The following is a 25831-nucleotide window of genomic DNA, read 5'->3' on the forward strand; positions in this document are numbered from 1 at the left end:
GCTGTTCTGGGACCACTCTGATCACTTTATATGGTCATGTCTTGATTATCCACTTTCTTTTAAAAAACAGACAAACCAAAGACCTTGTCATCCCACCTCCTCAAATTACAAGGTTGTTCAAATCCAGTGCATTGGTTCAAAGCCATCTCTCTCATAAAAAATGAAACATTTTAGTGTCTGAGCCACTGGAGTAGGACTTCATTATGGAGAGGTTTACTGTGGAATGAAGTATCTGAGAAGTAAACTTAATAGCTAAGAGAACACTTGCTCTCAAATCCCTAATTTTACTGCCAGAACTACATTGTTTGTGCTCTCTACTGTTCCACACTATTGTTTAGAAATGCAGCCTCCAGTGGGTTCAACAGCTGGTCAGCAAAAGTTATCACTTATCACTACTAGTTTTGTCACTTGCTTCTGTTATTGATGATGGTGATGTAGTGACCTGTGTTGGTTGTTGTGAAGAGCTGGTCTGGGAAACTGGTTCCCAGGTAACATTTGAAACGACTGAAAGAAAGAACATTCAAGTTCTTTATTTTACCTATTCTCTCCACTCCCCCACCCCAGTACATGTAGCATCTCTATCACATATCTCTAGGCCCACTTGCATTAATATCTTTTTTAAAACACCATAATTCATCTAAATTGACATCAGAAATACTGAAAGAACTCCCCTCTCCACACAGAAAACCAGCAAACCAGAATACACCACCCATGCTCCCAGTCCCCAATAACTCACTCCACTAAGGAAAAGCCTATCTAAATACACGGGGTAAAATCCTAGCTCCACTGAAGACAATGGCAAAACTACCATTGATTTCAAAGGGGTCTGGATTTCACCCATTAACTTGGCAGCATATGAGGGTTGCTTGCCAAGAGTGCCCCTGTGACATTTGGGGGTTTATCTGGGATTTCCCACTCTGGTGTAGGCAAAGAACTGGAGAGAGAAGATGATGATAAGGAGTGGCAGATTGGGCAATATGGAGATGTTCCTGTGCCGAGTAGTTGAGCAACAAATGGAGTTAAAGAAATCCCTTCAGGAGTTTCAGATGACCCAGTGCACTGAGAGATAATCCTCGTTTTCCTGGCCAGCAAAACAAAAAAGCCTACAGCATTTTATTGCAGGCCAATTGCAGGTGCAGCAACAGCTCCCAGAGAAGCTGTTGAGTCCCTCAATAGGGAGTGATATCTAAGTGATGGGCACAGGCTTGGGCAAAATGGGCCTAGTGAATGATCCCAATGGCTTTTTGTTGATGTTTGAGAAGGTGGCTTTGGGAGCAGGCTGGGAAAAGACAGCAAGGGGCTTCCAATTAGCTCCCTATCTCTCAGGAGAAGCTCAGGCTGCCTACATGGTGCTGAACAAGCTGTGGATTAGGATACCATAAAGGCAGCCATTTTAGGTCATATGAGTCTGTTGGCAGAATGAAACAGGCAAAGGTTTCAAGCAGTAAGTTGCATTGCACAAAAGTTATTAGACTGGGCCACTAGGTGGATGAGGCCAGGTGACCAAAGAGTGGGTGGGGGGGGGGGGGGAGATTTTGGAACAGCTGTTGCACAGTCTCCCTGAGGTCACCAGAGTTTGATGCAGAGGCACCAACCCGCTACTTTAGAAGTTGCCATTAAACTCACTGTGGAGTTCATGGAGGCTGTTGTCCCTAGTAAAACAAACTGTCCATGTAAAGGGCATGACCTAGAGTGGAAAAGTGGGGAACAACTAACTATAAGAGGGGGGAGGAAGGAAACCCTGCCCACAAACTGTCAAATTGTTTGTTACCAGTGTTGGGGCTCAAGACATCTGAAGAGGGACTGCCCCTACATGGACTGTAATCTTGCTGAGTTCTGTGGGTGGATGGAACCTTTGGGAAGCAGTCAAAACAAATGCCCACTGGCTCCATGAGATTTGGGGGAGGGGGGCAATGAGGGACAAGGCCTGGTAGATTCTGACACATTGGTGCTCATTGGTTAGGAGAGACGGGATGAAGCCCTACTGGATGAAGCCAGGGGAAAGACTGAAACTAATGTGCATTCATTTAAAACAAAAAACAGGTTTAAAACAAATAAAAGGAAGTTCTTCTTCACGCAGCGCACAGTCAACTTGTGGAACTCCTTACCTGAGAAGGTTGTGAAGGCTAGGACTATAACAGAGTTTAAAAGAGAACTGGATAAATTCATGGTGGTTAAGTCCATTAATGGCTATTAACCAGGACGGGTAAGGAATGGTGTCTCTAGCCTCTGTCTGTCAGAGGATGGAGATGGATGGCTGGAGAGAGATCACTTGATCATTGCCTGTTAGGTTCACTCCCTCTGGGGCACCTGGCATTGGCCACTGTCGGTAGACAGGATACTGGGCTAGATGGACCTTTGGTCTGACCCAGTATGGCCTTTCTTATGTTCTTATGTTCATGGGGAAGGGAAAGTCTGTCCAGTAGCCAGGATGTCTCTGGAGATTTGGGGAACATTTTGGTGGAAGCAAGGGCAGATGGTCAGGACATGGCCCAAACCTGTGCTAACTGCAATACATTTGAGCCCTTTTCCTTTGAGGAAGAAGAGACATGCCCAAAGAAGCAAATGGCTAGCAAGGGAAGAACTGGAGCAGGTGAGACAAGAAAGAGGCCAAGAAGCCAAAGGAAGAAACTGAACAGACTAGACAAGAGACAAGCTAAGAACCAAATTTCTGGGGAAGAATCCCAGTGTAAAAGGGTATGAAAAGGAGGAAGAAGTAGAAGCAGATGAGTTAGATGAAGACGGCGAAAGGCAAGGTGAAAAGGTTGAGGGCCGGAGAGATCCAGAAGCAAGGGCAACAGCTTATTGAAATCCAGGGTAAGGTGGGTGATATTGTAGATGGGGAGACTTCAAAAGTGGGCAAAAAGTCTGATGCTGCAAAAGGTTGCCCATGATGTGAAGACAGATGGGCAGACACTCAGAGGAAGAGGCTACCCCTCCATCAGAATGTACCTTTTACAGATGGAAAATGGAGAGGGCGCCTATAAAGATTTTAGAGAGCCAGTTTAAAGAAATCTTGCACATGGGAGGGGACAGCAGCCCCTAGAGGAAAGAAAGGGCCCAGGGAGGAAACACATTTTTTAAACGGGGGGAGGGAAGGTAAATGACAGAATGGGAGTAGCCTACGACTGGCTCACATGAGCCAAATTGGGAGATAATTTATTAGGACTGGATGATTAATCAGTTAAAGGGATTCAGGTCATCGGCTGTTGGGACTGTTAAATGGGAGAGAGGGAGGCTGGAAAAAGGGCTAAGAAGCTCAGGATCTCAGAGAGGTGAGACCTCTTATTTCCTCACCCTGTGCCACCGGGGTATGTTGAAGCTTGGAAAAACCCTTAAGGTGATGGGACACGAAGCTGCATAAGACATAAATGAAGTACACTATGGTGAATTTACATAAGTGTGTGTGAGGACTGCTTGCAAAGGGAAATCCAGGGTGAAGAGCCCACCCTGCGACACTTACACTGATTTTACACCTAATGCAACACCGCAGAATTCATTGCAGCTGCTCATGATTAGAATCAGGCCCTTGATGTTTACTGAAGTGAAAGACTTACAGTTGGCTAGGGCAAGGCATATTGCAGACTGTAACTCTGCCAATGTAACTCAACTCCAGCTAGCTACATTACCACCTGTTATTTCAACCTTAGGTCTCTCTGGAACACAGACTGCCAACTGTACTGGATTTTACAATCTGAGAAATTTTCCTCATAGGGGGTCCAATCCTGAAGCCCTTAGGCAAAATTTCAATAAGAATGCATCTCATTGATAGTTTTAGCTGACTAGGGACTGAATAGAGACTTCAGGAGTGGACCCTGCATTTGGAAAGATTCCAAGTAAAAAGGAAAAAGGATATATGTTAAAATAGGTTAAAATGAAAAGCAGTATGTTTCTGGGGGGGTGAGGGGGGGGAGTTCTGCTCTCACTGACACTGGTGTAAATCAGAAGTAACTATTTGCTTCAGTGGAGATATGACTTTTGATTTATATTGTTGAGAGAGCAGAATTAGACCCAGTGTTTGCTCACACATTAATAGATAAGACATCATCTGGAGGAGTAGTTAATATTTATTCTTTGGAGATTCTGGGATTTCTTACCCTAGGGAAAAACAAAACAAAACCAACTTTGGAATTAAAAAGAGCTCTGGTCACGTGGGTGGTAGGATCAGATGCAGGGCCAGCTCCAGGCACCAGCTGACCAAGCATGTACTTGGGGCGGCACCTTGTAAGGGGCGGCCAATCTTGGGGTGGTGGTGGGTGCTCGGTTTTTCTTTTGTTTGTTTTTTTGTTTTGGCGGGGCAGCGCTTGAGGTTTTTGTTGTTGTTTTTATTTCGACCGGGTGCCGCTTGGAGGGGTGGTTTGTTTTTGTTTCGGCGACGTAGTGTGGCACTTGGGGGGGGGGGGGTTCGGTGGCGCGGCGCTGGAGGTGGGGTGTTATGGCGGGGTGGCGCTCTTTTTCTTTGCGTGGGGCGGCAAAAAAGTTAGAGCGGCCCTAATCAGATGAGCCAGTCAAGTGTCCTTTGTCCTATTTGAAATCCACAGGACTGATTAACAGGATACTCAATTCGGCAACATAAATACACCTCTACCCTAATAGAATGCTGTCCTCGGGAGCCAAAAAAATCTTACCGCGTTATAGGTGAAACTGCGTTATATCGAACTTGCTTTGATCTGCCAGAGTGCGCAGCCCCGCCCCCCGCAGCGCTGCTTTACTGCATTATATCTGAATTTGTGTTGTATTGGGTCGCGTTATATCGGGGTAGAGGTGTAGTCAGAGATAATTAGTAAAATGAACTCAGTAGGTTGATTCGGTCAGTCTGACTACTGACCAATAATGTTGAATGTCTTCTGCAGGCTGAATTTTTCTGAGAGGAAGGGTGATCTTAATCTCTCTGTGCCTCAGTTCCCCATCAGTAAAATACGAATAATAACAGCCCCTCATCTCACATAACAGTTGTAAAGAGAGATGAATAAATGATTGTGAAGCCCTCAGATACCATAAGTTCTCAGATTGCCAGAGAAAAACCCATAAGGAAATTAATAATTCTGTCTTCAGAGCATGATTTCAACAGTGTGCATGGGGCCATACATTGATCAATGAGGATAAAAGAAAATATTGAATAACTACTCATCAATTGAGCAATATCCATCCAGTGCAACAAATGAGGCAGGGATCCAGTGGAAAAAATAGTATGCAATCATGTAATTAAAGACTATAATAATGCATACGCACAATTAAGGTTGCACAGGCAGCTCAGAGGAGTTCAGCACAATTTTCTACTGACATTTATATTCCAAAACCAAAAAAAGTCTTCTTTAAATGCATGCCCAAGTTTGTGGTGTAGAGAATCACTCTCATTGTCTTATATGCACAGCAGGTGACAGAGACCTGTGAATCCCAGGCAAAGTGAAAACATTGAGAGCTTACCTGAGACATTTGTACTACTGCTTATAGTAATGGCTGAATCACTGGAAACTGAAAAGTAATATAAAGGATTGTGTTAGTGCAGACATCTGCCAGGTCTGTTTGGTGCTAAAATATGAAAATTAATAATGTGCATACAAAGCATTTGTAACATTTAGGATCCTAATGCTTTCCCTTATGTTTCCAAAGATGTGCAGGATTTAGCTATACCACTTGCATTCACACCAAACTGAAATTAGTGGGAGCTGCATGGCTAAATCACATGGAAAGGATAGGGGTTTCTGTTGTAATCCTTGGCGGTATAGAGAGAATTTATCTGGTGAATCAATGATTTGCTAATTTCTCCTGAAGATGTATAAAAAAGATGAATATAAACTGTAGGGATTAGAACAGAGGTGCCCAAATTTTTCAGACTACTGCAGTTTTACCAGAGTATGACCTTGGCCCACCACTTCTTATTCAATTGTTCATGCTCTAACTCACAATGGAGTGAGAGCTACATCAACTGTAGGCCTTGTCTATGTTTGAAAGACCTAGTGAAGACACAGTTTAGACTGGCAAAAGTGTTCTCTTGCTGGTACGGTTTATATCAGCTCCCCAACCAAAATAAGCTCTAATGGTAAAGGTAACTGTTGTTACACTAGTCAAACTCCTAACCCATATAATTACACTAGCAGAAATTTTAGGTATAGGCCAGCCTTAGTCTCATAAACAGTCCATGATTTGTTGTTTAGAGCACAGTCAAAGGAATGGAAGAAACAACAATGCATGGGCGTGCAGCATGTTCAAGGTATCTTGTGTCATCATCTACACCAGTGCAAAGCCAACTCTTGGGAGATTATCACAATTAATGGTGCTTTTTTTAAAGCACCAATGGCTGGAACCAGGTAATTTTGTGAAAATCTCAGATTTCATCACAAAAAGTGGAATAAAGTTCTGAGAACATGACCCAAGTGCACACTAAAGGCTCAGAAATTAGAAGACAAACTTAAAGAACCACCAAATTTATATATTTTTTAAAAACTTACGATTTTTAAATCCTTTTTTTTTTTTTTTGCTTGTGTGATGATTTTTGCATGCTGGGGCTGGCAATGTGACAGCACAGAGCGTGTAAAACACTACTTTTTTACACCCACCCCATACTGCTGCCAATGACTGCACAAGATGCAGGGCGGCAGACAATCAGGGCTATGATAATCAAGTTTGAGGAGGAAGAGATCAGCTTCATTAGTGAATAGAATCAGCAGAGCAGCACAAAATCATCACATAGTGTGACATGCTGACATTTGGCTTTGCATCATGACATATTGTCGTGATGTATTAACACCCTATGGTGTAGACATAGACCAGTACACTGCTATTATGATGTGACTCCATTCATGGTACTCTCATGTCGTCCCCCTGTATTGGCTGCTGGGTAGAGCAGTCAGCTTTGTTCCCTTTGCTCAGCACACTGCACTCGCATTAGCATTTCTGAGATCAGCCAGATTGAGAGAGCTGAGATATGACCTGTAAAGTATTAGCTGATTAGAAACCAGAGGAATCTGTGTGCGCTATACCATACTATAGATCTGAGCTAGGTACATGAACAAAGGTGGCCTAAAATGGCAGAGTCATTCTTTCCTTGCCCAACTTTCATACTAGGGCAGGGTTTCTCAAACAGGGGTCGCCGCTTGTGTAGGGAAAGCTCCTGGCGGGCTGGGCAGGTTTGTTTACCTGCCCCCACTACTGGTCCGGCCAATCGCGGCTCCCACTGACTGTGGATCGCTGCTTCGGGCCAATGGGAGCTGCCAATGGGAGTAAGCGGCAGCCTGTAAGTCCCTTGGCCCGCGCCGCTTTCAGCAGCTCCCATTGGCCTGGAGCAGTGATCCGCGGCCAGTGGTACCCCCAATCGGCTGGATCTGCGGACGGGGCAGGTAAACAAACTTGCCCAGCCCACCAGAGGCTTTCCCTACACAAGCGGCGACCCCTGTTTGAGAAACCCAGTACTAGGGCAACATGGCTCTATTTTGACACCCCCTTTTCTATTAATCTAGTCTTTGCTTTGTAAAATATGCAGTATATGGCATGAAGTATATTGATAATTCGCTAAGACACTCTGCTTGAAGAAAGCCATGGTCACCAATTCACATTTCTGGAGGATGCTAATCTCAGTTTTTCTTTTCCATGGGGAAGGTATCCAATCAATGACTCCTTCTGAAGAAAGGTTCCTATTCCCCCAATTTTTTCATAGCCAGAAGTGCATCCTTTCACTTTATGGAGACAACTATCAAGCAAGCTGGAGTATGGAAACAGCCTCAGAGATCTTGGAGGGAGGGAGGTCAGATACGGGGGTTTTAAAAATATAGGGAGAGCTTAATTTTTCACCTTATTTTATCATTTACTTTGTGCCAAATGCATGCAAAATGATAAAGTATGATTTAGTAATATTTCATGCCTACTTGGCACAGCTGTAAATGGTGACACAAGGCAGTGGGGAATCCAGCTCATTGTGTGGTCTTAAGAGGTGGTTCCTTCTCTCTCTCCTCCCTCTCCCTACTATTAGTGATATCTGACCATATCTGAATTGGTGGGCTAGAAATAAAAAACTCTGTATTCTACAAACCCTTGAGCCTCACAGTCCTCTCCTGCACCTCCATGTGCTTACCATTTAGTGACTAGGTTCAAGTTGCAGCATATGGTGCTAGCTCATTGCATTACCTTGCTATGCACAAATTCTTTAATCTGAGCTGCAAGGCAATAAGTGAAGTCTAACCACTAAACTTTCAACATAGTGCACAGGCTTTGTAGCCTAGCAACTACGCTTGATGTTAACAGGAAAAAATAGCATAATATCTTTGAAAGTGCAAGGCAAAGCACTCTATGTTATATGCAGTCACTGTGTCAATATTCTCTGATTTCTCATGACATTTTCCTCTTGGTCACTAAGTGAAACAGTTCTGCCCTTCCCACTGATACATTACTAATCTAAAAAATTAGTTCTTGATTGGGAATCATCATCAAATGGTGAGTTTATCATGGGGTTCCACATGGATCAGAACTAGACCTGATACTATTCAACATTTTCATGAATGATCCAAAGGCAGATATATCATCACAGCTGATACAATTTGTGGACACAAAGATTGGTGTTATGATGGGGTCAGGGCAATCATACAGAGCTATTTGATCACATGATAAACTGGGTCCACTGGGATAAAATGCATTTTAATATAACCAAATGAAAAGTTTTACACCTAGGAACAAGCAATACAGGCCATGTCTACAGAATGGGGGTCTGTATCCTAGAAAGCAATAACTTAGAAAAGGATTTATGAAGGATTTATATATGGGTCATAGTGGTCAAGCAACTCCACATAGTGGTCAAGCTCCCAGTGCGATGCTATGGTAAAAAGGGCTAATGAGATTCTTGGATGTATAAACAGGGGAGTAGTAAGTAGGGAAGTGATTTTACTTCTGAATACAGCATTGGTGAGACCAATACTGGAACAGTATATATAGTTCTTGTGTCCACAATGTAAAAAAGATATTGAAAAATCGGAAAGGGTGCATTACAAAGCCACAGAAATGGTTCGAGGGCTGGAGAAAATGCCTTAAAGTGAGAGATTTAAAGAGCTTATTAAAAAGAAGCTTGTGTGCTGACTTGATTATAGTGTGTAAATGCCTTCATGGGAAGAAAATACCAAGTACTAAAGGGTTCTTTAATCTATCAGAGAAAGGCATAAGGAGACCCAAAGGCTGGAACAAACCATCCCGATGTGTAGAAAGAATAGTAAATATGGCAGGTAACCAGCCTGGCTTAACAGTGAAATCCTTGCTGATCTTAAACACAAAAAAGAAGCTTACAAGAAGTGGAAGATTGGACAAATGACCAGGGAGGAGTATAAAAATATTTTTCAGGCATACAGGAGTGAAATCAGGAAGGCCAAATCACACTTAGAGTTGCAGCTAGCAAGAGATGTAAGAATAACAAGAAGGGTTTCTTCAGGTATGTTAGCAACAAGAAGAAAGTCAAGGAAAGTGTGGCCCCTTACTGAATGAGGGAGGCAACCTAGTGACAGAGGATGTGGAAAAAGCTAATGTACTCAATGCTTTTTTTGCCTCTGTCTTCACGAACAAGGTCAGCTCCCAGACTGCTGCACTGGGCAGCACAATATGGGGAGAAGGTGACCAGCCCTCTGTGGAGAAAGAAGTGGTTCAGAACTATTTAGAAAAACTGGACATGCACAAGTCCATGGGGCCAGATGCACTGCAGCCAAGGGTGCTAAAGGAGTTGGCGGATGTGATTGCCATTGGCCATTATCTTTGAAAACTCATGGTGATTGGGGGACACCCTGGATGACTGGAAAAAGGCTAATATAGTGCCCATCTTTAAAAAAGGGAAGGAGGAGGATCTGGGGAACTACAGGCCACTTAGCCTCACCTCAGTTCCTGGAAAAATCATGGAGCAGGTCCTCAAGGAATCAATTCTGAAGCACTTAGAGGAGAGGAAAGTGAACAGGAACAGTCAGCATGGATTCACCAAGGGCAAGTCATGCCTGACTAACCTAATTGCCTTCTATGACGAGATACTGGCTTGGTGGATGAGGGGAAAGCGGTGGACGTGTTATTCCTTGACTTTAGCACAGCTTTTGATACGGTCTTCCACAGTATTCTTGCCAATAAGTTAAAGAAGTATGGGCTGAAAGAATGGACTATAAGGTGGACAGAAAGCTGGCTAGATCGTCGGGCTCAACGGGTAGTGATCAATGGCTCCATGTCTAGTTGGCAGCCGGTATCAAGCGGAGTGCCACAAGGGCTGGTCCTGAGGCCGGTTTTGTTCAATATCTTCATTAATGATCTGGAGGATGGCATGAACTGCACCCTCAGCAAGTTTGCAGATGACACTAAACTGGGAGGAGTGGTAGATACACTGGAGGGTAGGGATAGGAAACAGAGGGACCTAGACAAATTAGAGGATTGGGCCAAAAGAAATCTGATGAGGTTCAACAAGGACAAGTGCAGAGTCCTGCACTTGGGATGGAAGAATCCCATTCACTGCTACAGACTAGGCAGCAGTTCTGTAGAAAAGGGCCCAGGGGTTACAGTGGACTAGAAGCTGGATATGAGTCAACAGTGTGCCCTTGTTGCCAGAAAGGCTAACAGCATTTGGGGCTGTATAAGTAGGAACATTGCCAGCAGATCGAGGGACATGATTGTTCGCCTCTATTTGGCATTGGTGAGACCTCATCTGCAGTACGGTGTCCAGTTTTGGGCCCCACACTACAAGGATGTGGAAAAATTGGAAAGAGTCCAGCGGAGGGCAACAAAAATGATTAGGGGGTTGGAACACATGACTTATGAGGAGAGGCTGAGGGAACTGGGATTGTTTAGTCAGCAGAAGAGAAGACTCAGGGGGGATTTGATAGCTACTTTCAACTACCTGAAAGGGGGTTCCAAAGAGGATGGATCTAGACTGTTCTCAGTGGTAGCAGATGACAGAACAAGGAGTAATGGTCTCAAGTTGCAGTTGGGGAGGTTTAGGTTGGATATTAGGAAAAACTTTTTCACTAGGAGGGTGGTGAAGCACTGGAATGGGTTACCTAGGGAGGTGGTGGAATCTCCTTCCTTAGAGGTTTTTAAGGTCAGGCTTGACAAAGCCTTGGCTCGGATGATTTAGTTGGGGATTGGTTCTGCTTTGATCAGGGAGTTGGACTAGATGACTCCAGAGGTCCCTTCCAACCCTGATATTCTATGATTCTATTATTCTATGGAACCTGAAGCCAGACAAAATTCAAATGAGAAATAAGCCACGCATTTTTAAACAGTAAGGGTGATTAATCATTGGAACAAGCTATCAAAGGAAACATCTATTGATGTCCTTAGATCAAGACTGGATGCTTTTCAGGATAATATGCTTTAGCCAAACACAAGGGATTGGACTCAATACAGGTGGAGCTAAATGAAATGCAATGGCATGTACTATACATGAGGTCAGATTAAAACATCTAATGGTCCCTTGTTGCCTTAAACTTCAAGAATCTATGAAACATCATCGATTAATGTGTCTGTTCTAAACAGACTATAAATAAGATTATAAAAGGATGTAGTCTTACCTGTAGTTGACTGAATGTTCTTGGATGTTGGAGTCATAGATGAATTTTCTTGTGCTGATATTTTGATAAATGAAACACTATTAGTCAGTTAACCACTGTTCTGAACAGATGTCTGTCAAAGGAATAATCAACAATCAAACAAGGGAGGAAAAGTGGTAGTCATTCTGCAGAGGAGCTCTCTTTGAGCAGCTGGTAATGCTTTCCTTTGATGGTTTATGGATTAACCTTATCTTTTAAAAACTGCCAATTGTTTTGTGCATTTTGTGATTCCAAAAAACTGTTTGATCTCTTTTGTAGTGTGTTTTCTAACAGTCTCCTTAAATACTCTTGCAAATTTTGCAAGTGCGTCTATTTTGTGCATTCAGTGACCTGTGAAGAGATACCTCTGCAAATTTTGCTTGCATAATTAAGAAGTTTGTTTCAAACTTTGACCTCATATCTTTTCTTTTAAAAGGTTTGTGTAAAGATTGTGTTCGTTTGTGTAACAGCTACTAAACTATTAAAATTATAGCAACTAACTACGGGGTGTTGAATATATGTAGTCCTGGGCATATCTTGACCTGCTCTAAATGGGCTATATTCCTGGATTCCATTCTGGGTGGAGCAGCTTGGTTTCTTGTATTATGGCCAGATAAGTAATCGAATTAGAGTCCTTGGGAAAAGCCACGTAGGAAGCATTCAGAAGGAAACTCTTTATTTGCTGGACTCTTCTCTTTGAACAACATCCCAGTAGGGTGCAAACTGGCACTATGCTGCTGGAATTATCATCATTCAAATGAGATGTAAAACGTTAAGTAGTGAAAAATCTCAAAGCACTCTTCAGGAGGGCAAGGATATTAACCCAACATCAGCATTCTGGCCAATTCCCAAAATGGATATAATCTGCCTACCTGAAATTCCCTCTTTCATTCAATATCACATTCTTCTCTTCCTCTCCTAAAATTGAGATGTTGTGTAGTTTTACAATATGCTTGGGAAACATTTAGCACGTTTCACCAAAAAAATGATTGCCTTTCAATGACAGTACATAAGGCCAAATTCTGCCTCCTCTCCCCCGAGACACACCACTTTCTTAATAGTAGTGTGTGCTTGTGTCTGTCAGTCTGTACCTAAGGATAGAATTAGTCTAATAATTTATACAGAAACTATAATTTGTTAGATGCAGTCACTGTGTCAATATTCTCTGATTTCCCCTGACATTTTCCTCTTGGTCACTTAGTGATACAGTTCAGCCCTTCCCACTGATATATTACTGCAGTAATTCACCAAATAGCTACTCAGTCAGTTGACTTTGGGGTTCTTCTGCAGAAAAGATTTTTGTCTGCTTGGCAACAGCAGAACCGAATTTACAGCAAAGCATCACAAAACAGAGAAAAAGGCTGCTGTACAGAACAATGTCAAACAAACCTGATTTAATTTTTGGCTGAAATTACAAGTTTGGTTAATTGGGAAAATCTATTCCTGATTAACTATACCTGAGCTACTCCAAGTGTGGACACTCTTATTCCAGAAGAAGAGTGCTTTATTCAAATTAGTTTACTACATGGATTAAACTAAATTGAAATAAGGCACTCTTATTCTGGCATAAAAGCATCCACACTTGGAAATAGTCAGGAATAGTTAATTGTCTTTAAATACATACCCCGCCTTCTTCCAAAGTAAACTTTTGTAAGGTATTTGACTTAGTACCGCACAACATTCCGGTTAAAAAATTAGCACTATAGAATACCAATAAAGCCTGTGATAAGTAGCTAAATGACTGGTCTAAAAAATTAGTTCTCAATGGGGAATCATCATCAAATGATGTGTTTATCATGGGGTTCCCCATCGATTAGTACAAGGCCTGATATTATTCAACATTTTCATGAATGATCCAAAAGCAGATATATCATCACAGCTGATAGAATTTGTGGATGACACAAAGATTGGTGTTATGATGGGGCCAGGGCAGTCATACAGAGCTATTTGATCACATGATAAGCTGGGTCCATTCAGATAAAATGCATTTTAATATAACCAAATGAAAAGTTACACACCAAGGAACAAGCAATACAGACCATGTCTACAGAATGGGGGTCTGTATCCTAGAAAGCAATAACATAGAAAAGAATTTATTGGTCATAGTGGTCAAGCAACTCCACATGAGCTCCCAGTGTGACACCATTATAAAAAGGACTATTGTGATCCTTGGATATATAAACAGGGGAGTAGTAAGTAGGGAAGTGATTTTGCTTCTGAATACAGCATTGGTGAGACCAATACTGGAACAGTATATATAGTTCCTGTGTCCACAATATAAAAAAGATATTGAAAAATTGGAAAGGGTGCATTACAAAGCCACAGAAATGGTTCAAGGGCTGGAGAAAATGCCTTAAAGTGAGAGATTTAAAGAGCTTTTTAAAAAGAAGGTTGTGTGGTGACTTGATTATAGTGTGTAAACACCTTCATGGGAAGAAAATACCAGGTACTAAAGGGTTCTTTAATCTATCAGAGAAAGGCATAAAGAGAATCAAAGCCTGGAAGGTGAAACCAGACAAAATTCAAATTAGAAATAAGGCACACATTTTTAAACGATAAGGGTGATTATTAATTGGAACAAGCTACCAAAGGAAGCATCTATTGATGTCTTCAGATCAAGACTGGATGCTTTTCTGGATAATATGCTTTAGCCAAATACAAATGATTGGACTCAATACAGGGATAGCTGAATGAAACGTAATGGCCTTTGCTATACACTCAGTCAGATAAAAAGATCTAATCGTCCTTTTTTGCCTTAAACTTCAAGAATCTATGAAACATCATCGATTAATGTGTCTGTTCTAAACAGACTATAAATAAGATTATAAAAGGATGTAGTCTTACCTGTAGTTGACTGACTGTTCTTGGATGGTGGAGTCATAGATGAATTTTCTTGTGCTGATATTTTGATAAAAGAAACACTATTAGTCAGTTAACCACTGTTCTGAACAGATGTCTGTCAATGGAATAATCAACAATCAAACAAGGGAGGAAAAGTGGTCATTCTGCAGAGGAGCTCTCTTTGAGCAGCTGGTAAAACTTTCCTTTGATGGTTCATAGATTAACCTTATCTTTTAAAAACGGCCAATTGTTTTGTGCATTTTGTGATTCCAAGAAACATTTTGATCTCTTTTGTAGTGTGTTTTCTAACAGCCTCCTTAAATACTCCTGCAAATTTTGCAAGTGCATCTATTTTGTGCATTCAGGAACCTGTGAAGAGGTACCGCTGCAAATTTTGCTTGCATAGTTAAGAAGTGTATTTCAAAATTGACCACATATCTTTTCTTTTAAAATGTCATAGTGTGTAACAGCTACTAAACTATAATTATAGCAACTAACTATGGGGTTACTTCAGTACAATCATCTAGTGTGAAAGTAGTCTCAAGTTTGTTTTCCATACTAGGACTCAAGATTCTGTGAGTCTGAGGATCCCGCATAGGAGTTTGAAAAGTTACCTCCATAGCTTTTGCTACACTTTTTGGTGGCAGATTTTCTTTTTCTGATGATATCCTGGGCATACCTTGATCTGCTCTAAGTGGACTTCTGGGTGGAGAAGCTTGGCTCCTTGTATTATGGTCAGATAAGTAATTGAATTAGAGTCCTTGGGAAAAGCCATGTAGGAAGCATTCAGAAGGAAACTCTCTATTTGCTGGACTTTTCTCTTTGAATGACATCCCAGTACGGTGCACACTGACACTATGCTGCTGGAATTATCATCATTCAAATAAGATTTAAAACATTAAGTAGTGAAAAATCTCACGGCACTCTTCAGGAGGGCAAGGATATTAACCCAACCGCAGCATTTTGGCCAGTTCCCAAAATGGATATAATCTGCCTACCTGAAATTCCCTCTTTCATTCAATATCACATTCTTCTCTTCCTCTCCTAAAATTGAGATGTTGTGTAGTTTTACAATATGCTTGGGAAACATTTAGCACGTTTCACCAAAAAAATGATTGCCTTTCAATGACAGTACATAAGGCCAAATTCTGTCCTCAGATACACACACACATACGCACACACACCCTTTTAATACGAGTGTGTGCATGTGTCCATCTGTATATATCTAAGAGCAGAATTAGTCCAATAATTTATATAGAAACTATAATTTGTTAGATGCAGTCACTGTGTCAATATTCTCTGATTTCCCCTGACATTTTCCTCTTGGTCACTCAGTGATACAGTTCAGCCCTTCCCACTGATACTTTACTGCAGTAATTCATCAAGTATCTACTCAGTCAGTTGACTTTGGGGTTCTTCTGCAGAAAAGATTTCTTTCTGCTTTGCAACAGCAGAACCGAATGTACAGCAAAGCATCACAAAACAGAGAAAGAGGCTGCTGTACAGAACAATGTCAAACAAACCTGATTTCATTCTTTGCTGAAATTACAAATTTGGTTAATCTGAAAAATCTATTCCTGATCAACTCCAAGTGTGGACACTCTTATTCCAGAAGAAGAGTGCTTTATTCAAATTAGTTTACTACATGGATTAAACTAAATTGAAATAAGGCACTCTTATTCTGGCATAAAAGCATCCACACTTGGAAATAGTCAGGAATAGTTAATTGGCTTTAAATACATACCCCGCCATCTTCCAAAGTAAACTTTCATGCGTAGATAAGCCCTGAGACTTTTGTAAGGCATTTGACTTAGTACCGCACAACATTCCGATTAAAAAATTAGCACTATAGAATACCAATAAAGCATGTGGTAAGTATCTAAATGATTGGTCTAAAAATTAGTTCTCAATGCAGAATCATCATCAAATGATGTGTTTATCATGTGGTTCCATGTGGATTAGTACAAGACCTGATATTATTCAACATTTTCATGAATGATCTGAAAGCAGATATATCATCACAGCTGATAGAATTTGTGGATGACACAAAGATTGGTATTATGATGGGGCCAGGGCAATCATACAGAGCTATTTGATCACATGATAAGCTGGGTCCATTCAGATAAAATGCATTTTAATATAACCAAATGAAAAGTTACACACCAAGGAACAAGCAATACAGACCATGTCTACAGAATGGGGTCCTGTATCCTAGAAAGCAATAACTTAGAAAAGGATTTATGAAGGATTTATGGGTCATAGTGGTCAAGCAATTCCACATGAGCTCCAAGTGTGATGCCATGGTAAAAAGGGCTAATGCGATCCTTGAATGTATAAACGGGAGTAGTAAGTAGGAAAGTGATTTTTCTTCTGAATACAGCATTGGTGAGACCAATACTGGAATAGTATATCTAGTTTGGGTGTCTACATTGTAAAAAAGTTATTAATAAATTGGAAAGTGTGTATTACAAAGCCACAGAAATGGTTCGAGGGGTGGAGGAAATGCCTTAAAGTGAGAGATTTAAAGAGCTTTTTAAAAAGAAGGTTGTGTGGTAACTTGATTATAGTGTGTAAATACCGTCATGGGAAGAAAATACCAGGTACTAAAGGGTTCTTTAATCTATCAGAGAAAGGCATAAAGAGAATCAAAGCCTGAAAGGTGAAACGAGACAAAATTCAAATGAGAAATAAGGCACACATTTTTAAACGATAAGGGTGATTAATCATTGGAACAAGCTACCAAAGGAAACATCTATTGATGTCTTTAGATCAAGACTGGATGCTTTTCTGGATAATATGCTTTAGCCAAACACAAATGATTGGACTCAATACAGGGATAGCTGAATGAAACGTAATGGCCTTTACTATACACTCGGTCAGATTAAAAGAGCTAATGGTCCTTTGTTGCCTTCAACTTCAGGAATCAATGAAACATCATTGATTAATATGTCTGTTCTAAACAGATTATAAATAAAATTATAAAAGGATGTAGTCTTACCTGTAATTGACTGAATGTTCTTGGATGTTGGAGTCATAGATGAATTTTCTTGTGCTGATATTTTGATAAAAGAAACACTATTAGTCAGTTAACCACTGTTCTGAACAGATGTCTGTCAAAGGAATAATCAACAATCAAACAAGGGAGGAAAAGTGGTCATTCTGCAGAGGAGCTCTCTTTGAGCAGCTGGTAAAACTTTCCTTTGAAGGTTTATGGATTAAGCTTATCTTTTAAAAACGGCCAATTGTTTTGTGCATTTTGTGATTCCAAGAAACATTTTGATCTCTTTTGGAGTGTGTTTTCTAACAGCCTCCTTAAATACTCTTGCAAATTTTGCAAATGCATCTATTAACCTAACTTCAGCATTCTGTCCAAATCCCAAGGTGGATATAATCTGCCTACCTGAAATTCCCTCTTGCATTCAATATCACATTCTTCTCTTCCTCTCTTAAAATTGAGATATTGTGAAGTTTTACGATATGCTTAGGAAACATTTAGCACGTTTCACCAAAAAAAAATGTCTGCCTTTCAATGACAGGACATAAGGCCAAATTCCTCCCTCAGACACCCCCCCACACACCTCTTTTTAATAGGAATGTTAGCATGTGTCCTTCAGTCTGTATCTAAGGGTAGACTTAGTCCAATAATTTATATAGAAACTATAATTTGTTAGATGCAGTCACTGTGTCAATATTCTCTGATTTCCCCTGACATTTTCCTCTTGGTCACTTAGTGATACAGTTCAGCCCTTCCCACTGATATATTACTGCAGTAATTCACCAAATAGCTACTCAGTCAGTTGACTTTGGGGTTCTTCTGCAGAAAAGATTTTTGTCTGCTTGGCAACAGCAGAACCGAATTTACAGCAAAGCATCACAAAACAGAGAAAGAGGCTGCTGTACAGAACAATGTCAAACAAACCTGATTTCATTCTTTGCTGAAATTACAAGTTTGGTTTATCTGTAAAAGCTATTCCTGATTAACTATTCCTGATCAACTCCAAGTGTGGACACTCTTATTCCAGAAGAAGAGTGCTTTATTCAAATTGGTTTACTACATGGATTAAACTAAATTGAAATAAGGCACTCTTATTCTGGCATAAAAAATCCACACTTGGAAATAGTCAGGAATAGTTAATTGGCTTTAAATACATACCCCGCCATCTTCCAAAGTAAATGTTCATGCGTAGATAAGCCCTTAGACTTTTGTAAGGCATTTGACTTAGTACCGCACAACATTCCGATTAAAAAATTAGCATTATAGAATACCAATAAAGCCTGTGATAAATAGCTAAATGACTGGTCTAAAATATTAGTTCTCAATGGGGAATCATCATCAAATGATGTGTTTATCATGGGGTTCCACATGGGTTAGTACGAGTCCTGATACTCTTCAACATTTTCATGATCCGAAAGCAGATATATCATCACAGCTCCTACAATTTGTGGACTACACAAAGATTGGTGTTATGATGGGGCCAGGGCAATCATACAGAGCTATTTGATCACATGATAAACTGGGTCCGTTTGGATAAAATGCATTATAAGATAACCAAATGAAAAGTTATACACCTAGGAAAAAAAACTACAGGCCATGTCTACTGAATGGGGGGTCTGTATCCTAGAAAGCAATAACAGAAAAGGATTCATGGGTCATAGTGGTCAAGCAACTCAACACACTGGTGTAAATTAGAAGTAACTATTTGCTTCAATGGAGATATGATTTTGATTTACATTGGTGGGAGGGCAGAATTAGACCCAGTGTTTGCACCCATGTTAATAGATAAGACATTATCTGGAGGAGTGGTTTATTTTTATTCTTTGGAGATTCTGGGATTTCTTTCCCTAGAGAAAAACAAAACAAAACCAACTTTGGAATTAAGAATAGCTCTGGTCAAGTGGGTGGTAGGATCAGATGAGCAAGTCAGTAGTCCTTTGTCCTATTTGAAATCTGCAGGACTGATTGACAGGATGCTCAATTTGGCAACATAAATAGTCAGAGCTAATTAGTAAAATGAACTCAGTAGGTTGCATTGGTCAGTCTGACTACTGACCAGTAATGTTGGATGTCTTCAGCAGGCTGAATTTTTCTGAGCGGAGGAGGGAAAGTTTAGTGAAAATGTTCAGCCATTTCCAAGAATAAGGCTAGGGAAATATATGTTGTTTTGCTCATGTTAAAAAATTCTGGTAATGTTTTCTTTAATCAGCTGTAGCACCCTTAATCTTCAGAGCAAGGACTTGAAATTTAGCAGGGAATGGCTGTTTTCTCAAGGATGTGCCTTTTTCCATCCTCATGAAAATTCACCAAAACTTGGCCTTTGAAAAAAATCACAGTTCACACATGCTTAATAGAGACTTCTTCAGATTTAGCAGCTAAAATCTCTGAAAATTCCATCCTCACTAGATACCCCATCCCCTCACAGCTTCTAGGGATGACAGAATTTGTTTTTTCAGTTTGCTTTTTTTAAAAACCTAGGAAATTGCATTAAAAAACCCTACATTAAAAGAACGTTATTAGGATTGCAAAATTAAGCCCTCAAAAGTTAGGAAATGCCAAAATTAAGGTTGCCAATACAACCTTAATTCAGCCCTCCTTGTGCATATGCATTATGACACAGTCTTTAACTGCATGATCACATAGTATTTTTTCCACAGAACTCCTGCGTCATTCAGTGCATATGCTAGACTTGTGCTAGGGACAAATCAGAGTTGTGTAGTGAAGGAAACTGTTGTCCGTGGGACCCCTGCTTCATTTGTTGCAGAAGTTGGAAGGTGTGTAGTGGATGAAGCAAGCATTTGCAGGAAGAGAAAGGATGGTCCCATGGTTAAGACAGCTGAATATTGCTCTGGAAACTTGATTCTATCCCCGTCTCTGCCAGAGTTCTTGTGTGACGGCAGGCAAATCCCTTAAACTAAACTTTTTATAGGTGGTCACTAATTGTGTGTTTCTCATTTACTGGCTGCCCAACTCGAGACCCTGTAGTCCAATTTGCAGAAGCGCTGAGTGCTCACAGCTGCAACTGAATTCAGTGGGAGCTGTGCTCAGACATACGAAGTGCTACATAATATTAAGAACTCTGAAAGTTCATGTCCTAGACAGCTCAAATTGGGTACCCAAAATTAGTGGATATTTTGATCTTAATCCCTCTGTGCCTCAGTTCCCCATCAGTTATATACGAATAATAACACCCCCTCATCTCACATAACAGTTGTAAAGAGAGATGAATAAATGATTGCGAAGCCCTCAGATACTATAAGTTCTCAGATTGCCAGAGAAAAGCCTATAAGGAAATTAATAATTCTGTCTTCAGAGCATGATTTCAACAGTGTGCATGGGGCCATACATTGATCAATGATGATAAAAGAAAATATTGAACAACCGCTCATAAATTGAGCAATATCCATCCTGTGCAACAAACGAGGCAGGGATCCAGTGGAAAAAAACAGTATGCAATCATGTAATTAAAGACTATATCATAACACATACGCACAATGGGGCTGAATTAAGGTTGCACAGTGAAAACCTTGAGAGCTTACCTGAGACACTTGTACTACTGCTTATAGTAATAGTTGAATCACTGGAAACTGAAAAGTTGTATAAAGGATTGTGTTAGTGAAGGGCTAACTTCAAAAATTTAAGGAAATTAGTTAGGGAAGTGGATTGGACTGAAGAACTTGAAGACCTGGAATTACTTCAAGTCAAAGTTGCAGAAACTATCAGAAGCCTGCATCCCAAGAAAGGGGGAAAAATTCATAGGCAGGAATTGTAGATCAAGCTGGATTAGCAAGCATCTTAGAGAGGTGATTAAGAAAAAGCAGAAAGCCTACAAGGAGTGGAAGATGAGAGTGATCAGCAAGAAAAGCTACCTTATTGAGGTCAGAGAACATGTAGGGATAAAGTGAGAAAGGCCAAAAGCCATGTAGAATTGGACCTTGCAAAGGGAATTAAAACCAATAGTAAAAGGTTCTATAGCCATATAAATAAGAACACAAAGAAAGAAGAAGTGGGACTGCTAAACACTGAAGATGGAGTGGAGGTTAAGAATAATCTAGGCATGGCCCAATATCTAAAAAAATACTTTGCCTCAGTCTTTAATGAGGAGCTTAGGGATAATGGTAGGATGACAAATGAGAATGAGAATATGGAGGTAGATATTACCACAGCCGAGTTAGAAGCCAAACTCAAACAGCTTAATGGAACTAAATAGGGGGGCTCAGATAATCTTCATACAAGAATATTAAAGGAACTGGCACATGAAATTGCAAGCCCATTAGCAAGAATTTTTAATGAATGTGTAAACTCAGGGGTTGTATCATATGACTGGAGAATTGCTAACATAGTTCCTATTTTTAAGAAAGGAAAAAAGAAAGGATCCAGGTAACCACAGGCCTGTTAGTTTGACATGTGCAGTATGCAAGGTTTTGGAAAAATTTTTGAAGGAGAAAGTAGTTAAGGACATTGAGGTCAATGGTAATTGAGACAAAATACAACATGGTTTTACAAAAGGCAGATCATGCCAAACCAACCTGATCTCCTTCTTTGAGAAGGTAACAGATTTTTTTAGACAAAGGAAATGCAGTGGATCTAATTTACCTCAATTTCAGTAAGGCATTTGATACAGTTCCACATGGGGAATTATTAGCTAAATTGGAAAAGATGGGGATCAATATGAAAACTGAAAGGTGGATAAGGAACTGGTTAAAGGGGAGACTACAACGGGTCGTACTGAAAGCTGAACTGTCAGGCTGGAGGGAGGTTATTAATGGAGTTCCTCAGGGATCAGTTTTGGGACCAATCTTATTTAATCTTTTTATTACTTACCTTGGCAAAAAAGTGGGAATGTGCTAATAAAGTTTGTGATGACACAAAGCTGGGAGGTATTGCCAATACAGAGAAGGACCAGGATATCATAAAAGAAGATCTGGATGACCTTGTAAACTGGAGTAATAGTAATAGGATGTCAAGTATCAAAGGGGTAGCCGTGTTAGTCTGGATCTGTAAAAGCAGCAAAGAGTCCGGTGGCACCTTATAGACTAACGGATGTATTGGAGCATGAGCTTTCATGGGGGAAAGTAACAGGATGGAATTTAATAGTGAAAAGTGCAAGGTCATGCATTTAGGGATTAATAACAAGAATTTTTGTTATAAGCTGGGGACACATCAGTTGGAAGTAACAGAGGAGGAGAAGGACCTCGGCATATTGGTTGATCACAGGATGACTATGAGCCGCCAATGTGATATGGCCGTGAAAAAAGCTAATGAGGTCTTGGGATGCATCAGGTGAGGTATATCCAGTAGAGATAGGGAGGTGTTAGTACCATTACACAAGGCACTGGTGAGACCTCATCTGGACTACTGTGTGCAGTTCTGGTCTCCCATGTTTAAAAAGGATGAATTCAAACTGGAACAGGTACAGAGGAGGGCTGCTAGGATGATCCGAGGAATGGAAAACCTGTCTTACGAAAGGAGACTCAAAGAGCTTGGCTTGTTTAGCCTAACCAAAAGAAGGCGCAGGGGAGATATGATTGCTCTCTATATATACATATCAGAGGAATAAATACCAGGGAGGGAGAGGAATTATTTAAGCTCAGTACCAATGTGGACACAAGAATAAATGGATATAAATTGGCCATCAGGAAGTTTAGACTTGAAATTAGATGAAGGTTTCTAACCATCAGAGGAGTGAAGTTCTGGAACAGCCTTCCAAGGGGAGCAGTGGGGGCAAGAGACAACATATCTGGCTTCAAGACTCAGCTTGATAAATTTATGGAGGGGGTGGTATGACGGGATAGCCTAATTTTGGCAATTAATTGATCTTTGACTATTAGCGGTAAATATGCCCAGTGGCCTGTGATGGGATGTTAGATGGGGTGGGATCTGAGTTACTACAGTGAATTCTTTCCTGGGTGTCTGGTTGGTGAGTCTTGCTCACATGCTCAAGGTTTAGTTGATCGCCATATTTGGGGTCAGGAAGGAATTTTCCTCCAGGGCAGACTGGCAGAGGCCCTGAGGGTTTTTCGCCTTCCTCTGCAGCGTGGGGCACGGGTCATTCCTGGAGGATTCTCTGCACCTTGAAGTCTTTAAACCACGATTTGAGGACTTCAATAACTCAGACATAGGTTAGGGGTTTGATACAGGAGTGGCTGGGTGAGCTTCTGTGGCCTGCGAAATGCAGAAAGTCAGACATAATGGTCCCTTCTGACCTTGAAGTCTATGATTCTATGAATTAAGGTTGCACAGGCAGCTTGGAGGAGTTCAGCACAATTTTCTACTGACATTTATATTCCAAAACCAAAAAAAGTCTTCTTTAAATGCATGCCCAAGTTTGTGGTGTAGAGAATCTCTCTCATTGTCTTACATGCAAAGCAGGTGACAGAGACCTCTGAATCCCAGGCAAAGTGAAAACATTGAGAGCTTACCTGAGACATTTGTACTACTCCTTATAGTAAAGGTTGAATCACTGGAAACTGAAAAGTAATATAAAGGATTGTGTTAATGCAGACATCGTCCAGGTCTGTTTGGTGCTAAAATATGAAAGTTAATAATGTGCATACAAAGCATTTGTAACATTTAGGATCCTAATGCTTTCCCTTCGGTTTCCAAAGATGTGCAGGATTTAGCTATACCACTTACATTCACACCAAACTGAAATTAGTGGGAGTTGCATGGCTAAATCACATGGAAAGCATAGGGGTTTCTGCTGTAATCCTTGGTGGTATAGAGAGAATGTATCTGGTGAACCACTGATTTGCTAATTTCTCCTGAAGACAGCCCTCCACTTCTTATTCAATTGTTCATGCTCTAACTCACAAGGGAGTGAGAGCTACACCAACTGTAGGCCTTGTCTATGTTTGAAAGACCTAGTGAAGACACAGTTTAGACTGGCAAAAGTGTTCTCTTGCTGGTACGGTTTATACCAGCTCCCCAACCAAAATAAGCTCTAATGGTAAAGGTAACTGTTGTTACACTAGTCAAACTCCTAATCCATATAATTACACTAGAAGAAATTTTAGGTATAGGCCAGCCTTAGTCTCATAAACAGTCCATGATTTGTTGTTTGGAGCACGGTCAAAGGAATGGGAGAAACAACAATGCATGGGCGTGCAGCATGTTCAAGGTATCTTGTGTCATCATCTACACCAGTGCAGAGCCAACTCTTGGGAGATTATCACAATAAATGGTGCTTTTTTTAAATTTTGTGAAAATCTTAGCTTTTATCACAAAAAGTTCTAGCCTTCATGGTTGTGGAGAAAAGATCTGAGAACATGACCCAAGTGCACACTAAAGGCTCAGAAATTAGAAGACAAATTTAAAGAACCCCCAAATTTATATATTTTTAAAAATCTTCTGATTTTTAAATCCTTTTTGTTTGTTTTTTTTTGCTTGTGTGATGATTTTTGCATGCTGGGGCTGGCAATGTGACAGCACAGAGGGTGTAAAACACTACTTTTTTACACCCACCCCATACTGCTGCCAATGACTGCACAAGATGCAGGGCGGCAGACAATCAGGGCCATGATAATCAAGTCTGAGGAGGAAGAGATCAGCTTCATTAGTGAATAGAATCAGCAGAGAGGCACAAAATCATCACATAGTGTGGCATGCTGACGTTTGGCTTTGCATCATGACATATTGTCGTGATGTATTAACACCCTATGGTGTAGACATAGACCAGCACACTGCTATTATGATGTGACTCCATTCATAGTACTCTCATGTCATGCCCCTGTATTGGCTGCTGGGTAGAGCAGTCAGCTTTGTTCCCTTTGCTCAGCACACTGCACTCACGTTAGCATTTCGGAGATCAGCCAGATTGAGAGAGCTGAGATATGACCTGTAAAGTATTAGCTGATTAGAAACCAGAGGAATCTGTGTGCGCTATACCATACTATAGATCTGAGAAAGGTACATGAACAAAGGTGGCCTAAAATGGCAGAGTCATTCTTTCCTAGGCCATATTTCATACTAGGGCAACAAAACTCTGTTTTGACACCTCCTTTTCTATTAATCTAGTCTTTGCTTTGTAAAATATGCAGTATATGACATGAAGTATATTGATAATTTGCTAAGACAATCTGCTTGAAGAAAGCTATGGTCCCCAATTCACATTCCTGCAAGATGCTAATCTCGGTTTTTCTTTTCCATGGGGAAGGTATCCAATCAATGACTCCTTCTGAAGAAAGGTTCCTATTCCCCCAATTTTTTCATAGCCAGAAGTGCATCCTTTCACTTTATGGAGACAATTATCAAGCAAGCTGGAGTATGGAAACAGCCTCAGAAATCTTGGAGGGAGGGAGGTCAGATACGGGGGGTTTAAAAATATAGGGAGAGCTTAATTTTTCACCTTATTTTATCATTTACTTTGTGCCAAATGCATGCAAAATGATAAAGTATGATTTAGTAATATTTCATGCCTACTTGGCACAGCTGAAAATGGTGACACAAGTCAGTGGGG

General features: G+C 40.7%; 2 protein-coding genes across 20 annotated transcripts in view; one reads left to right on the forward strand and one right to left on the reverse strand.

The window, feature by feature from the left end:
- Positions 1-25831, forward strand: part of LOC135983898 (general transcription factor II-I repeat domain-containing protein 2A-like) — a 984084-nt gene that overhangs the window by 454597 nt on the left and 503656 nt on the right. The gene's annotated exons all lie outside the window — the stretch shown is intronic.
- EMCN (endomucin) overlaps positions 1-25831 on the reverse strand; it is a 112354-nt gene that overhangs the window by 53032 nt on the left and 33491 nt on the right. For 6 of the 19 annotated variants that reach the window (XR_010601271.1, XR_006176782.2, XM_065596175.1 and 3 more), the window contains exons 4-8: positions 23796-23843; positions 17377-17430; positions 14382-14435; positions 11520-11573; positions 5428-5475 (exon numbers count right to left, since the gene is read on the reverse strand). Coding sequence is in view for 6 of the 19 variants with exons in the window: in XM_065596175.1 (XP_065452247.1) it covers positions 5428-5475; positions 11520-11573; positions 14382-14435; positions 17377-17430; positions 23796-23843 (258 nt within the window). In the remaining 13 variants the exon portion in view is untranslated. Of the gene's footprint in view, positions 1-5427; positions 5476-11519; positions 11574-13555; positions 13604-14381; positions 14436-17376; positions 17431-23795; positions 23844-25831 lie in introns of all 19 variants that reach the window. The other 13 variants (XR_010601268.1, XR_006176781.2, XR_010601269.1 and 10 more) reach the window with 7 other exon arrangements.

Source organism: Chrysemys picta, chromosome 5, assembly GCF_011386835.1.
Source record: "Chrysemys picta bellii isolate R12L10 chromosome 5, ASM1138683v2, whole genome shotgun sequence".
Lineage (NCBI taxonomy): Eukaryota > Metazoa > Chordata > Testudines > Emydidae > Chrysemys > Chrysemys picta.